The 20,033-nt window shown below is 42.9% G+C and overlaps 1 protein-coding gene across 1 annotated transcript in view; it reads right to left on the reverse strand.

Annotated features, from left to right (window-relative positions):
* Positions 1-12,683, reverse strand: part of LOC120583871 (guanylate cyclase soluble subunit beta-2-like) — a 78,040-nt gene extending 65,357 nt beyond the window's left edge. Inside the window, exons 1-2 of the mRNA XM_039839404.1 lie at positions 12,603-12,683; positions 12,393-12,466 (exon numbers count right to left, since the gene is read on the reverse strand). Of these exons, the coding sequence (XP_039695338.1) occupies positions 12,393-12,466; positions 12,603-12,608 (80 nt within the window). The 5' untranslated portion in view covers positions 12,609-12,683. The remainder of the gene's footprint in view (positions 1-12,392; positions 12,467-12,602) is intronic.
* Positions 12,684-20,033: the final 7,350 nt, after the last annotated feature.

Raw genomic sequence — 20,033 nt, forward strand, 5'->3', positions numbered from 1 at the left:
AGTGTTTGGGGGTCAACTCCTCCAAGGAGACTTCCCTGGAACCCAGCTTGGGCCAAGAGCTCCCTTTTCGGGTACCCACAGTAGGCTCTGTGTTTTCCCAACTTACGTCAAGATTATCGTTCTTACCCCCTAGACTGGGATCCTTGAGCATGGTCATTGGGATGTATTTGCATCTTCGAACCCCCTCCCCCAGCAAGATGTGCTGTGCTTGGCACATGTTAAGAACCTAATACATGGTAGTGAACTTGAAACTCAGTGGTCATGGAGCTTTGTTCTCTGAAGCAGGTAGAGCAACTGTTTGAGAATCTCACTGTTTTACAATGTGGTTGGCTGTGTTATAAGAGTTACTGGTGGACTTTGGTCTTGCAACAGGTAACCAAACCTAGTGAAAAGGGGCTTAGCCTGGGCGTCAGAAAGCTTACACTCTTGGTCCTTGTGTGAGCCATGAAACTGTAGTTAGCAGTACAGTCAATCCAGGAGGAAAAAGGCTGGGCAGGGAACACTTCCCTGAGAAAGGCAGGTTTTACTGAGACCGAAGGATGGGTGGGCAAAGAAGGATGTGCTGGACAGAGAGCACAGGGTCCCAGGCAGCAGAGAGGATGAACAGAGAAAATACAGAACATCCAAGTTTATCCCAGAACACATCACAGAATACCAGAATTGAGAAAATTGTAAAATTTCCTAACTGTCCAATTTTCCACCCTATACTATCTCTGACTGCTGGTCTTCTCATTGCCTCCTGAATGCTTCCAGTGACAAGAAGCTTACTTCTCTGCAGGCAGCACATTCATTTATAGACTGTCCCCTTTGATAGAAAGTTCGTTCTTATGTTGAACTGAATGAAACCAAAGAGATGGCACATTATTTCTGACCATCCTTTTTACTGTTGAGAAAACTGATGTGCAGAGAAGTTAAGTGTCTTGCCAGGATCACCCGGTTGACAAATGAAGGATCTGGACTCTGAGCGCTCTAGCCCACACAACGCTCATATTTCGCCCCTGCAGTTTCACTGACTGACCCTAGTTCTGCCCTCTGGGGAAACTCAGGCCAGGCTGTTCCCACCTCCAGACACCAAGCCCTCTGATATTGAATATCTTTATTCATTCTTAAGTCTTTATTTTTTCTTGGCTAAACACTGCTTTATCTTTCTGAAATTCATCTCCCTCACTGTAAAGAGGGGAAATAATAAGAGTCACACATTCTGACAGGAGTATTGATGAAGATAAAATAGGATAACCAGCATGAAAGAGCTCAGAGAAAGTGAGAAGCGCACACATAGGCAAGGAGGAACCTCGATAATGATGAGGACTCAGAGGTGGCCTGATATATTGGAGTGACCAAGGCTGGCAGTCAGGAGACTGTGGTTCCAGGCCTGTGCCTGACACAAATGAGCTTCCCCTCTCTGGGCCTCAATTTCCTTATCTGTAAAATAAGGAAAGTGGTTGGTGAGATCACTATTCTTCAACCTTTTTCTAATATTTATATTCCCCCTCCTTACGCACACACATTCACTGGGGATGCTCAAACAGCCCTAGGGGCTCTGTCCCCACAGTTGAACATCACTGACTAGAAGCTCTCTAAGATTTGCTGTTTAGGTCCATGTCTGTACAGGGGAATCTAAGCATCGTCAGATGCAGGTGATCAGAGAAGCTGGATGTGGGCCTGAGCGGACGAGAGATGCTGTTAACCACTATCACTCACTTAAGTGGGATGCTCTCATCATGTTGGCATTACCCTCCACCCACCTTCCCAGGGCCTGTGGGCCTGTGTGACAACGTGTGCCCTCCTTCTGTGCCTATAAGCAAAATAGAAACATGGTGGGCAAGACTCAAGTTTAAACTTGACATGTTGTCATAATTTATTGTGAAGGCCCCAGAAGGATTATACCATCTCCAGGACCCTTTGAAACGTAACAAACTCTGTGGCACTCCTCAGGCCTCTGGTGGGACCACCCATTCATCCCTGTCTGGGGTTGGCAGCCTCTTCTTTCCTGTAAGCTGAACTGATAATACTTTAGTGTCAAATATTTATTTGGTTTGTATATATGTTGCACATTTCTGGAATGCCAGACAAGCCCAGACTGTTATGGTTACACAGGATTGTCAGCCTTGTTTATTGATCTCCATGATCTTGCATGTAACACTTCCCACAGAGTCAGTGCATGCTTGTGTATATAGTCATTCAAACCGCTTTACTGGAACAATATGTTCATCAAGATTAAAAAAAATAAACCACTGATACTTTTCTAATGAGATAACAAAGCCTATGAATAAGAAGAAAAGAAGAAAGGAAAAATGACCATCAGGAAACATTTTGAAGAGATTGGGAGTTGGAAAAGCAACAAATATGGGAAATAAAGAGAGAGTTTGATGTTTCCAGATCACAAAAAGAGGAGTGACTTATGTAACATGAAAAATGCCAACCACATAGATGGTCGTATTTACACGTAGTCAGAAGATGTGACGAATCTATATTTCACTGGAACATCAGGCATTAAATGTGTGTTCTTCTTTAATTAGATCCTAGTGATACCCAAACTATCTGGGCAGGAAACCAGGAGCAGGCTGCCTGGTCAAGAATAACTTGGGGAGCAAAATAAACATACAGATTCCCGGGCCCTGGGGCTGGTGTCTGGAAATCTATATATTTTTAACCACTGTCTCAGGTTTAGAAATCACTGCTCAGAACCCTTTCAAGATTTAATCTGGCAAAGCAACAGATTAAAAATTATAGATCTTACATTGTTCATTACTAAACTGATGTAATGGTTTCTAAGAGTCTGAGGTGAGCCATAAAACCCACGGGAAAAAGAAATAGCATTTTATATCAAGTTACAGGCCAAGAAAGTGGATCAGTCCCAAGCCATGAGTAATCACTCCTTCAAAAGCTCCCTTCTGGTAGGTGGGTAATTCATATAACAAAGTTGTGTGTCACTGTGTGGCTCAAGGTACAGTCGGGAAAGGTGAGGCCCTGACAGTGGAAGAGCTTGTCCTACAGTTGTGATCATCTGGTATTTAGAAGAAGCACCAACCATCATTCTAGCCGGTCCTCCAGCGGGCTTCTCCAGCGCCCCCAAGGCTTTTATGATAAAGTCCTTACTTCTTGGTTGTCGCATACAGTCCTCCACTGCCCTCACCTCCAGCCATCTCCCCATCCATTCTACTCAAAGTACCTGAGACTGGTCATGCCAGTTCCTTCCTCTTTACCTTCCCATGACTCTCCTCCATGGACAGGCCCTTACTCCCTCTTATCTGGATAACTTTTGTTCCTTTTTCCCAACTCAGGCTAAAAATCACTGACACTGATTTTTCTGAGCCTCAGTCAGAGTCAGGTGTCCCTCCTCTGAGCTCTCGAGCCTGTCCAAACTTACCTGTCACAGTTCCGGCTGCACCTATAACTTTTGTTTTACCTGTCCGCAAGCTTCTTGGACTACAGAGTCCCGAAGGTCAGGAAAATGTCATTTGATTTGATTTTATGTCTTGAACACCTAGCATTGTAACTGGCACACAACAGGAGCCTGATAGATATTTATAAGAGAATTGAGGAAATATGAGAAACCTGACTTGACAGAGGCTTACGTGTTCACTGTGTGTGGGTAAAAGAATCTGGAAGTGAATCCTGGCTCTACCACAATCAAGCTGGACGACTGGGAACAAATCTCACTATGCCTTCATCGCTTCATCTTTTTACAATAATGGTATTGGGTCAGGTCAATGTTTCCATGGAGATTTTGAGGTACAACCTTCCCCTAACCTCCCCTTTGCTCTCCCCAGTCAATACATGATGTGATTTGCTGAGAAAGTCACTGGCACTTAAACCAGCAGTTCTCAAGGTATGTTCATGGAACCCCTGGAGTCCTTACGATGCTTTTAGGTGTCTTTGAGATCAAAATCACTTTCATCATAAAGACAGTATTTGCCTTTTTTTACTGATCGACATTGTGCTAATTGTGCATATGCACTGGTGGTTAAAACTGTTGGTCCTTAGCATGAACCAAGGCAGTGGCACTAATCTGTACTAAGCAGGCATTGTATTCTTCATTGCCACACACTTGCAGTTAATAAAAAATGCCAGTTTCACTTCAGATTGTCCTTAATGAAGCAGCAAAATTGTCAGCCTCACTAAGTCTTGGCCTTGAGTACACATCTTTTGAACGATCTGTGTGATGAAAGGGAAGTCCTGCACACAGATGTGCAGACGGTCACCTCAAGCAAAAGCACTTTTACGGTTGTTTTTGCGAGCTGAATTAGCCCATTTTTTCATGGAACATCATTTCTGTTTGAGAGAATCACTGATGAACGGTTGCTCAGACTTCAATATTTGGCAGACTATTTCTTAAAAAAAAAAATGTTGCTTGTCATTCAAGAAAAATAACTGACAGAATTTGTTGTCAATGATAAAACTGAAGCTTTTGAGTGAAAATCAGAATTTTGTAAAACTTCCATATGCTACTGTGAGCTCATTAGCTTTCCAATTCTTAGAGACTTAGATGCAATTGTGGTGATATCGACATTGTATATTGTATATTTGATATTGTATAATGTATCATGTCAACATTCACAAAATCTGCATGATTCAGTGAGCCAATATTTTATTTCCCAGATCACTAGTGTGTGGATAGTACTGAATGATGGCAAAGATTTATTTCCAAGTGTAACACAGGCCACAGGATTTTATGTAATAGAGTATGAAAAAGGTCATTGATGTGGTTTCACACTCAACATTGTAACTGGTCTTTGAAAAACTACCACCGTTAGAGCTTTCATAAGGTTTAAATGACTCTCCACTGTTGAAAGAGTAATAAAGTACTTCCTCTTTCTATATTTTCTCCATATATTTTCATGAAAAACCACAGATCATAACAGAATCCTGCTATCTTCTAGTAAGTCGGACATTAAACAGATTTGTAAAAATGTAAAACAGTCATTCTTCTTGCTAATTTTTTATTTGGACGATAGTTATTTTTATAAAATATGTTATTTATGCTGACACGTAATAGATATATTATTGTTATTTTTAGATGAATTAATAAATAATCACTTTTTAAATTTCTCGGCTTTAATTTCTAATGTAGTGAATACTAATAGATAAAAGCTCTTTGGGGGTCTTCAATAATTTTTAAGAGCAAAAAGACTTTCTAAGTCCAGAAAATTTTGAGAACTTCTAATTTAAACCCAGAGTGAATCAGATTTGCTTTGTGAGCTAATGAAGTTACAGATTCTGGGACAGAAGCCCTGCCCAGCCCCCCTCGTGTGGAATCATCCCTAGCTTGGGGTGAAGGGGCCACTCTGTGTACCCTGATGGCGGTCCTGGGTGCTTGTGGGAAGGACAACAGGCCACCCAGCCTCCAGAGCCACCTCCTCCTGGTGGACCCAACAAGCACCCAGACTCTAATGTGACCCCCTAAAAAGGCATCCAAAGAAGAGGCTGCAGTTATCTGATTCCCAGAGAACTTGCCCTGAAGCAGCAGCGGGAGAGTGAGGGCAGAGGGGTGAGACATGTTAGAGGGAGATTAAGGGTTGGTGCCCTCCCAGGACTTGCCACCAGGAAACACACACGTCTCTATAAAAAATAAAATAAAAAATAAAATAAAATAAAAACCTGAGGAGAAAGTTATAGATGTACAGAAAGAAATCTGTCTAAACTATCAGTAAAACATATATATAATTAAAATAATTTTCAGCCAGCCATGTTAGGAAAATGTTCATTCTGTTCTCTGTATGGAAAAGTGATCTCATTAAATCATTGTCATATGAATGAGTACACCAAAAGCAGCCAAAGATGCAGGAGAAAACATCATAAAAGTGGGAGAGATAACTAATTAATGACATTAATAACAAAGAAATGTTATCTGTTGGGTTTTTAAATCACTTTTTTACCTAAATTTTTATTTGTAATTTTATGTTCTTTTTAAAAAGAGGCTCTCCAAATTATATCAGTTCAAACCTTATAATATCAGTTTCTACTCCTGCTAAATTATATTCTATATATTCCCTCCTAACAAAACCATTTGTCAAGCTTTACTTTCAATGGCTTTTATGAGAAAAACAATTTTATTTCATATACATAATAATGTTGCAATATTCAATACATTCTTTAAAAATTTCCTAAGTCCTTGGATTTTCTGATATGATCTTTTGGGGAGCAAGTCCCCCATTGAGACATCCTAACCAAGTAGATTTCTCAAGGCCCTTCTAGTTCTGATGACCTATGATTTTAGGCACTCAGAAAAATCAACAAACACATTCATGGCCAGGGATGGAGTGATAGCGGGGAGACAGGCAGCATTCCCCAATAAAAATTACGAAGTAGAAACTCTCTACTTTCAGCAACTTTTTAACTAGACTTTATTTATGGAAAAAGTAGAAAACTTGGAGGGAGCAGGTGCTTTCAGCCTCTAAGGAAGGGGTAAGAGGCATGGTGAGTCAATGGAATGGAAGAGGTATAGCAGAAAGAGAATAAATAAGAACCACCCTGTTCTGACTCAAATAATATTTCAGTGTACTGGAAGGGATGCTCTTTAAGATGTCAGAATGTTAAGAGCATTTCTTATTGAGTAAGAACAAACATCCCAAGAATGTATAGGGAGGGATCCTTGAATTTTTTAGGTTATAGAGCTCTTAGGGATTCTGATGAATAGCAGGGACTTTCTCTCCAGAAAATACTGATAGACAGATGTATACATTTTCATAGATTTCAGAGGTTCTCAGACCCTCTGAAACCCATCCATAAACCTCTGGTTAAGAACCCCTGACACAGAGAGAAGCTACATCATGCCAACCACCTCTCTCCTAAATGAATTAGTTTGGGCTTGTGGTCATCCATCCATCAACCATTCATTGATTCATCTTCCACTCTTATGTATATAGATCATCCTACCATTCATTCCATCTCTATGTGTTTGTTTGTACATGGAGAGGTCATGCCAATCACGATGGCTCTACTCAGAACCTCTTCTTAGGAACCCTACCCTCCAAAGTCCACCTGATTGGGCTAAGTATGGGTACCTGACAGAAGTTGGCTGATCCAATCCTCTGTCTCAGATGTCCAGAATTGAGACACTGAGAAACTGAGCCAATCAGATGATGGCAATCTCTAGAAATTAAGAAACTTGCAGAGAGAGTCAGGAAAATAGAGTACATATGAAGAGAGGCACAGAAATCGACAGAAGCCTACTGAGCTTCCATTTCCTCTAGGTCTCTCTGTTCTTTCCACAATTGAGCTCTGTGAGTCCCCTGAATCCTTCCACTAACTCCTGTAAACTGTAAACTTTAGTTCACATAGTGAACTGCTGATTCTTACAAACAAAATTCTGGGCTAAGTTCCACAACCAAAGTGCCAGATGCTTCGCCTGTGTTAGTCACCCTGATCCTCACAAGCAGATGAGCTGAGCATCACTATTGTCCCTATTTACAAGTGATGACAAAATGGCCCCGAGACCTCAATAACCCATCGCAGTTAGCATATAATTTCAACTTCTTTCCATCTTCCTATATATACCTATATATTCTGATCCTCAACCTTCATCTCGTACTGGACTCTGGCTCATGGTACTCCAGTCACAATGAATTTTCTTCTCAAATTCACCAAACTCAGTCCCATCTCAGGACCTTTTCACTTGCTGTTCTCTCGGCACGAGACACATATACTTCATGACTCAAAGCTATCTCCTTCCTGCCTTTCAGCTCAAATATCAGTTTTGCAAAAAGGTCTTTTCTGACCACCTTGGGGAAACTGGCATCTTCTCTCCCTGGTCACTATCAAATGCTACATTTCACACTGAAATACACATTCCCAGAGAACAGCACCCTTATCTATTTCCTTCACTACTATTCCTAGTGCCAGGAATTCTGTTTGGCATATACTGGGAGCTAAATAAAAACTTATTGACTAAATAAACTTAGTTGCTCAAGTCAAATAGCTAGTAAATGAGCCAGGCAAAATGTAAAGGTTTATCTGACTCCAGAGGCCTCACTCTTCCCGATCTATTAGTAGCTTTTCATTGTTACGTCTTGATAAAGATTTTAGCCAAGAGGTTATAAAAGAGTGGTTCACATAACGAGAAATCTATAAATTTAGGTTACATGAGGGGAAAATAAACAATACAGGCAAAAGAAGAGAAACATCAGTTTCTGATTATGTCATATAAAATAAAATTATGTCATAAAATCTGGAGACATACTTTATTTTACCTAATCATTTCTTCTTAAAATTTGTATAGAAATCGATGTTTCTCTTTTTTAGCTAAAATTCTATTTTTAAAGTACGAAGGAATTTGGTATTAAATGTAGCTTGAGGCAAATCTTTTTGCACAGCAACTAATCTTGTCTTAATTTGTGTTCTATAAATTGAGTTTTCTGCACTATAGTTTTATTAACAAGTTCTAATATGATGTAATTTTCATAGCTGGTCAAACTTATTAGATAGGCTGGGCTTTTTGGTTTCAATATGCATTTCCAGTGCGATCACATAGATGTCTAGTGCTCTATATATAAACATGTCCCTTGAGAGTCAATGAAGCAGAAAATTGGTGCTTCAAGATTAAAGCTGTAAAATCTAGAGACACACTCAAGACATAGCCTGCTTGGTCTCCCTGTTCCTGGACACGTTTCTCTAATTCCTTTGCGCCCATTTTCACCCCTCATTCAAATGTCCTTATCGCCTGTGGATTCCGGGGCTTCCTGTCTGTTTGAGAATGCTATGAGAACGGCCCCTCCAGGAGCAGGAAGAGAAAATGTACCATTCTTTTCAGTGGGGTTGCACCAAGGAGCCAAAATGGAAAAAGTCTCTTCCACTTATTCATGGACAGCTATTTTTTCCAGGATTTGCAAAGATATGTTGAATATTTCAGTCAGGGTCCTGATAGCTGGCCATGCTGCATCTGTTCTGTAATGTAGGGGAGGGCAAGAGGCCTTCTTTTAAAGAGCTCATCTTCCCTGCCTGTTATAGGTAAACCAAATCTTGTTGTTTGACTGCCACTCGTGTCTAAGTGCTCCAGCTATTTCTATTTATTTCCAGGTATTTCCAGAGCTCTGACCTTTTCCCTAGTCCAGACAGACTCTTCTGAGCCACCAACTGAGCTGACACTAAAGGTTCAGATGGTACAAGAATCATGAGTCAAATTAACCAGCAAAAGTCCATCCCTCCCTCTCACAGGCTGGTCACTAGCCTTTATGGGGGTCCTCAGGCAATGCTGGATAATGGCCCACTGGGTGTCAGGAAAACCAGTCCCCCCTGCCAAAAAAAGCAGATGCACCAAGTTACACTAATTTTAAGAAGCCAGGTCTCCTCTTGGTAAAGAAGACACCTTAGAGGAGCATCTGCCTCGTCAAGACAGAAAACACAGAGTTATCTGACCAGCAGCAAAGTGGCGCCTGTTAATGTCAAACACAGTCTAACGCTGATGTTGCACCTTACCGAGGGGGAATCGACATTTACTGAGTACCTACAACGTCCTCGGAGGTAGATTTTCCCACTCAATCCTCTCCTCAACCCCAGAAGATAAGCACATTATTCCCGTTTTACCAATGAGGGAACAGAGCTTCAGAGAGGTGAAGCAACCTGCTCAAGCTGCCGAGCCAGGACTCAAACCCAGTCCAGTGGAATGCACACCCCACTGCCCCTCTCCCTCTCCCCAACCCAGCTGGGGACCAGCATCTGGAAAATAAGCAAACAGTGAGCATTAACTTCATAACACAGCTCACATTTGTCCAGTTCTCAACACTGACCAGGCATTTTTCCCCCCTAATATCTCATTTAACACTTGCAACAACCCCTATGAGGTTAGCTAATTTTATTATCATTATTTTATGATGAAATACCTGGGTCACAGAGTGCTCAAGTAACTTGCTGAGGGTCATACAGACTCTAAGCAACACATCTGGCTTCAACCCCAACATTGTAGCCCCATAGCCCCTGCCGAAACCAACTAGCTCTTTCTAGGGACTTGCAGCCACATCCAGTGACAAATATCCTAAGAGTACAAATGTCCTATTCCCCAAGTTGGTTTCCACCCAATCCTGCAATGTCCACCCAATGGCCAGTCTGTGCTTACCGCCTCTTCCTTCTTCCTCCTCCTCCTAAGATTGACTGCTCGCTGGTAGGGGCAGCTGACCCTCTGGCCAACTGACCTGCTCCTGTGCAGTTTGTGACAGAGCGAATTACCCGTTTCCCATCTGATGTTCCAGGTATATATGTGATGTTTCTACAGATTATAAAACCATTCGGGCAAAAAGGCCCACCTGACTCTCCGGTGCCCCTGTGTTTGCATCAGTACCAGGGATACCATATAGGCTCAGTAAACTCGTGCTTAGAGATGCCCTTCTCTCTTCACCCAGACCCTTGGTGTGTGTGGAAATGCATCCCTGTTGCCAGACGCTTTTCCCCAGGCAGCGTGGCCCATTTCAAAGGGAAGCCTTTGTAGTCACAGGGTGTGTTGAGCCCCAGCCCTATGTGTGTGGCCCTTGGCAAGGTCCTCTCTGGGACTCGGTTTCCTTCTGGGTGAAAGGAGACAGTAACTGCAGTGTTTTCATTGGGTTCTAAAAAGATCATATGGAAGGGACCTGGCTCAAAGTAAGTACTTAATATAAGACTTTTTCTTTCCTTTTCTTACTGGGTTTACCCTTTACAACATAATAGTCATTAAAAAAAAAAAAAAAAGTCTTAGAGTCTTCAAATGTTTCTCTCTCCAAAGCAGTTTAGGTGGTTAGAAAAAGAGCACTAAATTTAAGATACTGACATTGCATCCTGACCCTGTTGCCCACTTGCTGTGCAGCCCTAGGCAAATCACTTACCATCTCAAAGCCTCATTTTTCTCACCTGTAAAATGAGAAGATCTTGGCTACTTAATCTCTCAAGCACCCATCGGTCCAGGCTTTCTCCGATCGTAACTACTCAGCGTTCCCCCTTAAAATATTGGAAAATAAGGATTCTTTGCCTCTATGAGGCTAGAGCTCCTATTTCCCACCCAAACTGTGGTGCTCTGAGCAAATTTCCCCACGGATGCTATGGAATTGGCTCGGGGGAGCCCTTCCCTAGAATAAGGGGCCAGGGCACACATGTGTGAGAATCTGGCTGCTGTGAAGTGGGCTGAGCAGGCCTCGGGCTGGAGCCCCTGCCAGGCTCCTCCTAACTGTAGCCTCCTGCTTACAAGTCTCCTACACTCTCAGCTCTAAGCATTTTATTTGTAAAATGGGGGTAGGATGGGGTGAGGGAAAGTTTGCACTAAAAAATTTAAGTTGTTTTTCACTAAAAATTTTAAGTTGTTTTTACACTACAAAAGCAACAAAAACATAAAAATAAGGAAAATAAATATTTTTTAAAAGTCAGTCATTCATCTTTCTAATTCAATTACTATTATTATTTTGGTCTCATTTTTCATTTGCATAATTTACCGAGTAGCTATGTAAGTGTGTATCTTATTTGGAGTGGGGGATTGTTTTGCATATTATATTACATTGCATATATATGTTGTATCTAGGTGTGTGTGTTTCTGTGGAAATAGATTCTCAAGAAAAAATTCTCAAGATAGGAATCACTACTTCAAAGGACTTCATCATTTTCAAAGTTTTTGGTACATGTTGAATTGCTTTCCAAAAGGGCTGCACTAATTTACTATGCCATCAGCAATTACCCATTTTGCTGCATTTTAACCAGAATTAGTTATTATCATTTAAAATTTTTGAAGATTTTCTAGGTAAAGCAGTGCTTAGTAGTTTCTATTTGCATGTCATTGATTAATGGAGGAAGCTAATTATTTTTCGATTTTTTCTTATTCCTCTCTCTTCATAGGACCACATGATTTCTGAGATTCTTTCAGCCTCATCCTCTAACTTTTTAAGGCTGGCAGCATCCAAGAAAGCAGATGGATAGCACGAGATTACAGGAATCAGGAGACTAAATGTAAATAAGAGTGTGAAGAGTTTACCAGAGGGTGGCAGAAAGGAAAAAATCTAATGGTTACCTAAAGAATACCTAAGGAGGGATTCTGGCTGAATTTTAAAAAGGATATTGCCTCTTCTGGGGGATTTTGGCAGCTCCATTTAATGTGCAGTGGAAATAATGCAGTTGCATTTTCCTCTGCAGTTAAAAAAAACAAATAAGAATTCACTCATGAAGTAAAATGTAGATTACGATTCGTATTCACATGGGGACCATGTTTGAAGGCTGGTTTAAGGGGCTGAGACTGATACTTTCCTTAACAGATAGGATACAGCAGGTGTTTCTGTATCTTCTAGGTATGTTTAAGGTACTTAAATGGATCTCCTTGGTAACAATTAACTGGCTTAATCAAAAGGTTAGTAAAAACCCATAACCCTCAAAAAAAAAAAAAAAAAAACTAGAAGCTTACCAGTCATACCAGGAATTCTTCGCCTTTCCTTTAATATACTTACTTCAATTTTTCCCACGTCTCTTCACCAAATTTCTCTATCACAAGAGATTGCAGACAGGTGTTGATAAATCCATACTAGAGCACAAAAGGAGAGGAGAAACATGGATAAAATCATGTTTCATAAAACAAAGCATAAAATCCCCAGTCCGACATCAGAGTGGTCCCTTGTAGGACAAGTGCAATGACATCCTCTTGGGGAAACAAATTATACCTTCATCCTATTTCTCGTGAGTTTTCTTGTTTAATATCTGTGCTTATTCTTGACTTAGGGAAAAGTCATTTCCATAGAGAAAACATATGAGCTAAATTTGAAATCAGATCAGAATTAGAAGTGGTTTATTGTAATCGTCTCTGAAATAGGGAATTGTTGGGCTAGAATAAAGAGTCCAAAAACACAACAGGGACAAAAGGGGTGCTTGTGTGTGGGCACGAGAACGTCACTCTCCTGGAGGAAGTGTGGAGGAAGACATAAAAAATGGAAGGAAATTAAGGGGGGGAAAAAACCAACAATAAAGAGCACTGGGATTAACAGAAAGAATTTCCTACTAGGATTGCTCATTTATCTGTGACCCGCCTTCTTTCTTTCCTTCAGACTTAAAAAAATTTGATAGAAAAATGAGAGTCCATAGATGCCCTTGCTTAGTGGAGGGTAGTACACCCCCCGCAGGCCACCCCACTTTCCTAACCCGGGGGCTTGTAGGTGATGGATTATATTTGAAAGTACCAAGGGAGCTCAGTTTTAAAAAGATACCTTCATAAAGTGAAGAATCCTTCTATCTCACTAACATCAGGTTCAACATTTATAAGTTTGGATCTTCATTTATGGGGTTTCGTAAAGGAGAAGAGGCCAACGCCAACAGGAAGAAGAGGGATCTTAGCTCCAGCAGCTCTTTCCTGGGAGCAGAGCGTGTGCCCCCTTCGATGTGTTTCCAGTTCCCGGTACTGGAAGTAGGTCTCCCCGCTTCTTCCATCTTTTCTTGGCTCTACCTTTCCCCATGTGTGAGCCAGTTATAAGCCCGCATCCTTGGCAGAGATGCACAGCACTCTCCAGAACTGTCTAGGACTCCCTAGAAGTGCTTAGCCTCACTGTGTCCTCACCACAGGATCGTTATGTTAAAATGTCACACACACTTTCTTTCTTTCTCTTTCTATCAACATATGTATCCAATACTTACACACACACACGCACACGCACAAACATGCACACGCACACACACATATGGGCCTGTATGTGTATATATCTACATATGTATTATTTTTACATATAAATTGTTTCCCTCTCCTTTGTTAAATTACAAGCTTCTCAGAATCAGAAAGTAAGTGTAATTCATCTATATTTCAAATTAGTGCCGGGACAGCACCTGGGACACAGCCGGTATTTAATAATACATATCGAATAAAAAAGTACTAAACTGAAGCCTCACGTCTGAATTCATGAAAATCTTTAAATATCCCCAGGCATTTAAAACCAACCCAACGTTAACATAGATATCAATTGTTTCTCCTCACTATCGTTGCAAGAGAGAACCAGGTCAGAGGAAAATACATGGCCCCTGCCTAAGCCCTGAGTGCCAGTGACATCCTCCTAACGTGTGACGAAGGAAACTGAGGCACAGAGGAATCAGCAGTCTGCTGCTGGCTACAGCTACGTGGGATAATGTTTCTCAGTATGATGAATTTTGAGTCAGAGAGACATGCGACGATACTTGGTCTTTGGTGTTTGGCAGTTCGTGAAGCCAGTGGCACAGCGAATCATTCAAGAACCCTGAGCATATTGGTCAGAGGGCAGCCCCCTCACCTCTGCTGATTATAAATATGCCTTTCTCCTGGGCGCTGAAATCGGGGGACTTTCTCTGCCACTGGAGAGAGCAAAAATGAGGTAACTGACTGGCTGGTCCACGTAATTTGTCCAGTTTATGCCACAGGCCTTTTGTATCTGCTTCTCACACAACAGGTCGCAGGGGTTCTGGGGAAGACAGACTTATCGCATTTGAGGGCCTAGTTGGAGTGGACAAGGATGACAAACAGTTCCCAAGCTCTACAACACTCAGGAACTAGCACTGTTAAACTAGTCAGACCATCAGGAGGGTAGGGACTCACACTGGCTGGTGGCACCCAAATCTTAGGGGAGCTGTGACATCCCTGGAAAAAACTCAGTGTTCAAAGAAGCAATTTTTTTTTTAAAGTCCCAAAATGTTAAAGTTTACCTAAATCTTTCTCTTACAAAGACGACTCTGCACATTCTATACTCAATCCTACTCAACTGTGCCTCCCACCCATTGGCTGGGGATGTAATACAGCTGCAGTGAGTCCAGAGCAGGGTGTGACTTAGAGGAAATATCTTGGGCTCTGGAGCTGGACAGGTTGCTGTCTGTGCCTTATAGCTGTGTGGCTTTGGGTAAATTACCTAACCTCTCTGAGCCAAGTCTGCTCATGAGCTAACCTGGAAATAATAGCGCTTATTCTTTTTGAGGACTCTTGTTGGGGTTATAGAATAATGGTGCTGGAGTCAGATCGTGCAGGTCGATTGCTGATCTCACATCTCTCCATCTGTTTGACCCTGGCCCTTCACCAAATCTCTTTCGTCTTCAGTTGTTTCATCTGGAAATTGAGAATGAGAGGTCACTTCCTCACAGGATTGTAGTAAAGATTCAATGAGATCATAGGTATGAGGCACTTGGCACATTACAAGTGCTCAGGAAATGACTGCCATTCTTAGATCATATGTATTTTGATATTAATAGGGCCACAACAGATGGAAGCTGAGGGAAAGTCAGGACAGAGGATGCTGAGAGCTGCTTACCATGTTGCCGCAGCAGCTGCCTTCAGGCCCAAGCAATCCTGGAGGAGCCCTGCACTATCGATGGTCGTGTTAGCCCCGAGCCGTACAGAAGAATCTCCAGCAAATCTCGAAGCCTGTCTTATAGAGGTTCAGGCGGTCCACAGAGAAATCAGGAGCTCATTGCTGGCCTCCAGGCAAGAAGCTAACTGCTGGCCTTTCACCGCCAAGGGAGTAAGAAGTAAGGCTGCTCACTGGTGAGCACGCGGGACCTGCCAGGCTCCCCAGGGTGCACAAACATCGCTAATGCTAAACCCTGGGCAGGGGAAGGGGACCCAGCCAGAAACCCGAACTTCTCCCTAAGGTGCCAACAGAACAGCAGCACCGTTCTGCCAGCACAGAGCCTCTGCGCCTGGAGTTCATTTCACAGAGACCCAGAGAGCACCAGGGGAGGCGGCCCTCTCGTTGGCCGCCCTCCCGTGGGAGAAGGCTAGGAGGACAAGCACCCACTGCTCACGAACGACCTTGGGGTTTGTGGTCACCTCCTACTTATCTTGCTACAAATTCAGAAACTCTTTGCTCCCTCTGCCTCTTAGTTCCTCTTCAGAGAGGCTGGCGTCTGACTTTCTATGAAGCATTCCTTACTGGATCGGCTTAAGTGGGAGGCCAGGATTCCTGAAACCTGGAAAGTTATTTGTCCTTTTGCAAAGTTATTTGTCCTTTCATTTAACATTTCGCAGTTGGTCATCCACCTGTGCGATGGCACCATGACGAGCATGGGGAAGAGTAGAGGCCGAGGGTATTATCTGTGCTCCCAGGTGACAGCACTCCTCACGCTGAACTTGACTTCGAGGAGTCTCCTGGGATCCTGCTGGAAGACTGCCTTATAGATGAGATTGCCTATTGAGAGGCCTAAAGTTCTTTAATTAAACCTGCTTGGATGTGGTCCAGGAACGGCCTGCCTTAACCAGACTTGACTCTGTAAAGTTATAATGTGAAATTCCCTGGTGCCTTAAAGCCACGTCTTCCTCGCCATCGCTGCCCTATTTCAGGCTCAGGGAGGCTATTTGCTAGAGGTCTAGATTCTGAGCAGTGTGATCAGAGGCGAGAAACCCAGCCACCGACCAGGCCCAGTGAATGTTGTCTACAGCAATTCCAATAAACATGACAGCTTCGGTTTAGAAACAAGAGTAAAAAGAAATAAATACAACAAAATCAAGGGGTTAGGTGAGACCTCCATGCTCAGCGCTCTGCAGAGGTATAGGACAGCCCTGTGGATGTGGCTCATGGTCAAGACAGCACCCCATGAACCCAATGATGCCAGAGATGGAGGTGGTGCCCTGAAGGAAATGCCCTCCTTATAGTCCAAAGCATCTTTATCTTTGCATCTCCAACACCCAACACATACCATAAAACTCAGACAATCTGAATCAAAATTCCCCTTCTCCCTCCCCAACAGGCCCTCCTTGTCTACACTGTTGCCTCCGCCTCCTTCTGCAGCTCCCTGAGAAAGCTCTCCTGGTCTCTCCATTCACTAAGCTCCTCTGGCTCCTTCCGTCCGTTCCTGCCTGTCATACTTGCACTACCCCTCATGGAGAGACCTAGTAAAACTCAGAGACTGGTTAAGCCCCCTCTTCTTCCTTGCTGAAATGGAAGCTTTGCTTATTCTCAAAAGCTGGCCTCTCTGTGCGCTGTTCCTCTGTGGAAGGAACATGTGGTCAGGAGGAGAAAAAAAGGCTCCAGGATAGGTGATTTCCATAATTATGCCTCCCAAGCCTTCCCCGCCATTCAGCTGACAGTCTTCTTTCTCCCCTGCCAAGTGGGCCTGCTCTGGCTCTCTCTTATGAGCACCACCCCCTCCACTCAGCCCCCAGCCCTGCTTTTTCAAACACACCAGTATGCTCACATTTCACAATAAGTAAATGGTTAAAAAAAAAAAAAAAACCTCCTCCATTTTCTTTCTCATGCAGCAGATGGCAGGTCTCAGGAACTTGGTGGAAATTAGGCTTTCTGATTTTCTAATAAATTTCAGCATCTCACACAAAAAGCACCAGCTCATTTCGATTCTGATGTTAAGTACCATATGGCATATCATTCGTGGGCTGTGGCAGCTTCATCCTCAGGATAACAAGGAGGGGGATCTTTCCTAGAACAACAAGATTGGGCTGATACGGACCAGTTGGATTCCTTGGTGAATACCATTTGATAATATTGTATATGACAGTAGAGCAATTATCCCTTTTTTACGGTATGTGTTAATTTTCGCTGCCAGTTTTCCTAATTACGATTGCCACCCAAAGGACTCCTTTTTGTAAATACTCTGTAAACATTTGAAAAGACATAGGCAGTGCATGCTTGAAGAAAAACGTCCCTGGATTTTGAAGCTGGAAAATTGGCTGACGTTTTATGTTTGTCAACTGCATAGACAGCCTCGTGAGGAGCTTGCAGTGTATGGAAAGTCCCTTCTCTCTTCCATGACATAAGAGCCTTCCTGCCAAGCTGTGAGCATTGTTCTAAGGTAATTTGATCTTCGGTGCGCAGTTCCATGCACAGTGACAAATGTCGACACCTGTGTAACTCACTCTCTCTCGAATGAAGAGGTAGAACATCTCCATCACAGAAAGTGGCCGGGGGCTCTTTCTGTCATCCCACCATCCCAACCACCGCTGTTCTCGACAGATTGGTCTTGCTTGCTCTTCAATTTCACATACATCAAATCATTCAGTATGTTCTCTTCTGTGTCCGGCTTCTTAACTTTTAACCCATGTTTGTTGCATCGAAGAGTTCAAACCTCATTCCTCATATTAGACCCATCTCTGTAAACACACGGCCTCACTCGATACACATCTTATGACACCTAATGGTCCTAAAGACACCTCTCACCTCCTGTGGTCTAGGTCTGATGTACAATAAGAAACACAAACCTTTTATTTTTCATCTGAAAAGGGGGAAAAGGGAAATACCATAGGGAGGCTACTAGAGTAAATCTCTATAGTTTGAGCAAAGAAATGAGAGGGAGAGTGTAAGGAAAGAGAATCTGGGAAGAAAATTTTCTCAAATAAAGTATAACCACCGCATAATTTTTTTTTTTTTCTTTTGCATTTATACAATTCTTGGTGGAGACGCCTAGAGCCAATTTATCACTCCCAGTCTCAGGCTTCCTGGCTCCCAAGCTGCAACACCTTCCTACCAGGACCTAAAGGAGCAGGACCACGCAGTGGGATGTGGCCGAGCTGCTGAGCTCCCAGAGGCCCTTCTGGTCAAAAATATCCCCCACCTGGGCCTGCCAGGTATCTATTCTCATTGGTTCTACCAAAATGAAAATAGAATCTACTCCTTTGGGTAATGCGATTAGCTAGTATTCAAGAGGGACTGGAACATAGACGAAATCAGCTTTGATGTGCATACATCAGAGAGACTGAGAAGGATAAACTTCAGTATTAGTCCAAGGCATAGAGCGCTCTCGGAGAGGCGGCCCTGGATGCTGCAGGAAGAGGGATGAAAGTAAGTTCGACTTTACTCACAGCACAGATGACACTGGTTTGGACTTGATTTTCTCCCTCGATGGGACTAATGTTTCACTGAAGGATGAGGTAGGGATGAGTTGGTAAAGCTGCGATAGAGAGCCAAATTTCTTTCAGGCATATTTTCATATTTGGAACTTTAGCACATGGAAACAAGAGTCATCTGTCCATAAGAATTGTCAAGAAAAAATTTCCCTGAAGACAATGCAATTTATTATCTAAATGTTCATAGTGAGTGCTTGCCGTAGGCTAGCTGAGGTAACAGCTCACTTCTAACCAAGCCTCACTATGTGCTGGGCACAAAGCACTGTAAAATGAACCACATAAACTTGCCGCTCATACAGGCCAAAGGCCATTGAATATCAGCAATTTCACTTAACAGTAAGTGAAACTTAACATTAATTAGCCCTTACCACAATCCTATAAAGTAGGTCCTACTATCATGAATCCCCTCTAAAGACAGCAACATCAAGGTCAGAGAAGTTAAGGAGTTTTCTTGAGGCTCCAAAATTAGTTTGTGTCTGAGCTGATATTCAAACTCGGGCCTATGTCCTATACGGCCTTCAATAAAAGAATGAAAATGGTGGGTAACGACCCCTTTTTTCCAGGAGAAGCTGAGCCCTCTCTTGGAGTCAGGTGGTATCTTCAGGAAAATCTCTTTCCAGGAAAATCAAAGCTCTGGCTCACTTGGGCCACCTTTCTTTCATCTGCCACACAGGTAGGTGATGTTTAATTTTGCACGTGGAGTTGGTGCAATGTTCTGGAAAAGCCCTGAAAAATGGGCTCTGAATGTGAAACTCTGGGTCCTTGGATTTCCAATCAGAGCCTTCCCCTTTGGACTGATAAAACTAGCAAGACCCGAGGCTTGTCCTCAGTTATTGAAATCAGCTCGGCTTCACCATCCCTAAGAGCCTCACGCTCTGTGGCACTGGTATTGTGTCCTCCTAGGCAAGGGCATGCCTCTTTCCCTTTCCGTTTGAATTTCAAACCCTGAGTGATAAAACGAGGACCAGAGGAATCACTAGGCCTGAAGCGCCACCGTGTGGCCAAATGTCCACATACCAACAGGCGGCTGCGTAATTAATTCCTCCACCAGAACGGAGGCTCACAAATTATGACCAGGTAGAGGAGGCTCAGACAAAGGGACTCAGGTTCGAGTCCTCGCTCTAAGATTGGTACCCGCGGTCAGGATTAATCAATTCGTCTTCCCTGAGTGACAGTTCCCTTCAATGTAAAATGGAGCTATGACCTTTGCGGGGGGCGGGGTGAGTGTTCAGTCCAAGAACTGCAAAGTGAATATACATTTGCCTCTGCACCATTAAATAGAGCAATAAGTAGT

Source organism: Pteropus medius, unplaced genomic scaffold, assembly GCF_902729225.1.
Source record: "Pteropus medius unplaced genomic scaffold, Ma_sr-lr_union100, whole genome shotgun sequence".
NCBI lineage: Eukaryota > Metazoa > Chordata > Mammalia > Chiroptera > Pteropodidae > Pteropus > Pteropus medius.